The 1,672-nt window shown below is 37.3% G+C and overlaps 1 protein-coding gene across 1 annotated transcript in view; it reads right to left on the bottom strand.

Moving 5' to 3' along the window:
* Nucleotides 1–66: 66 nt before the first annotated feature.
* LOC106516510 (synaptogyrin-3) overlaps nucleotides 67–1,672 on the bottom strand; it is a gene marked incomplete in the record, with an annotated part of 4,932 nt that continues 3,326 nt past the window's right edge. Inside the window, 1 exon segment of the mRNA XM_014006911.1 lies at nucleotides 67–800. Within this exon segment, the coding sequence (XP_013862365.1) occupies nucleotides 633–800 (168 nt within the window).

The following is a 1,672-nucleotide window of genomic DNA, read 5'->3' as shown; positions in this document are numbered from 1 at the left end:
TGGATGGATGGATGGATGGATGGATGGATGGATGGATGGATGGATGGATGGATGGATGGATGGACTTTCCATTGTTTATGCATGTATTCAAGTAATGAACTTATTATAAGTTAAACTACCACTCGTTATAACTTTTGTTTATTAGTATTGCATTGTGTTCCGTGTTGCATATTGTTTTAGTCAACCTGTAAAAACCCACTTAACTCACTTTTACCGTAACCTGCTGCAAGATATGATAAATATTCTAATGCAAATAATTAACAGCAGAGAATATGAGAGCTAAAAATAAAAAAGTGTTTTGGCACTAAAAACAAGCAGGGCCACCTAAATGAATAAAAGTCATAAAAGATAAAAGATACAGTCTCAGAGCACTTCCTGCTCTGTTGCAGTGATTTAACACAGCTTTGTTCGTTTCTTCTCTTCCTTTCATAACAAAAACACAGTTTTAATATTTCGAATTGACTCTTCCTCAGTGTTTCCTGCTCTAGTTTTTTTATCTGCTCTGATGCATCAGTTCTGAACCACAGGCAAAGAAAAAAAAAGCAAGTAGTACCAAAACTTTTTTTTTTGTTATTAAAAGTGACTTCCTTGTAGTTTCACTCTTTATCTTCTTCCATCATCAGTATCATTTTTTAGCAAACAGGGAACTGGTTTGTGGGGGCTGTGCTGTTCTCAGGGAACGATGAGACACGGCCTGGTTCTACGGCCTCGGTGCCGCCGCCGTCCATGTGCTCCGTGGTGAACAGGGTCACGTCTGTACCAAGCAGGTACCTCTGGACCGCACACACCGTGAGGCCGGCCTGCAGGGGCAGAAAGACGGCACTGTTAGGGCTCAAAACTGGAGCAGATGAATCCAGTCAATAATATAGGTGCTGGGACATTCTGTAAATGTCTTTTTTTTAATTAAAGCATTTCCAGTTAAATCCTCCACCTTTTCTTCCTCACTTGCCAATGCTTTGGTTAAAAATGTTACAGATAGTAACTCAGACAGCCTAAGGCAGGAAACCATCCTGCATCCCAGAGTTGAAGCTTTTAGTGCACACAGGAAATGGCTCCAACCTGATGTTTATTACTGATTACAGCTATTGGAAACATTTTAATTGCAAGCACTGCTGCTCCAGGACGTCACAAGAAGCCGAAATCAAACATACTGCTGTCACTGATATGTGAAACTACAAATAATTTTAATTTTATGTTTGAAAATCTGTGACTTTTAAACTCACAAAACAGAGTTTTTTTAATATATCTTATCTGTTCTCTTGGGGACGTTCTTTTGATTTAGGCCAGGGGTCTGCAACCTGTGGCTCTGGGGCCACATGTGGCTCTTTGGTCCCTCTGCAGTGGCTCTTTGAAAATGTGACCAAACATATCATAATTTGTTTTTCTTTTATACTCACAACAGAAATAAATTTGTATGTGATCAATACTACTAACTCAAAAAGTAAAACATGTGATCTCATGCTAGTCTGTTGTTTACTTAAATATTTCATTTTCTTTCCATGATCTCTCTCTCAAATCCATCAGAATTACCTTTAAAGAATTTGAAGACTACATAATATTAAGAATTAGAAAATAAATACACCTGAATAATTCAGTTGTACTAGTTTTTATGAAATTCGGTATAAACTATATGCAGTATTTTTCTTGTTTAAATGAATATGGTATTTTCATT

The sequence above is a fragment of the Austrofundulus limnaeus genome, unplaced genomic scaffold (assembly GCF_001266775.1).
Source record: "Austrofundulus limnaeus strain Quisiro unplaced genomic scaffold, Austrofundulus_limnaeus-1.0 Scaffold38, whole genome shotgun sequence".
Lineage (NCBI taxonomy): Eukaryota > Metazoa > Chordata > Actinopteri > Cyprinodontiformes > Rivulidae > Austrofundulus > Austrofundulus limnaeus.
Note: the sequence above shows the minus strand (reverse complement) of the source record. Positions and strands in the feature narration are given on the sequence as shown.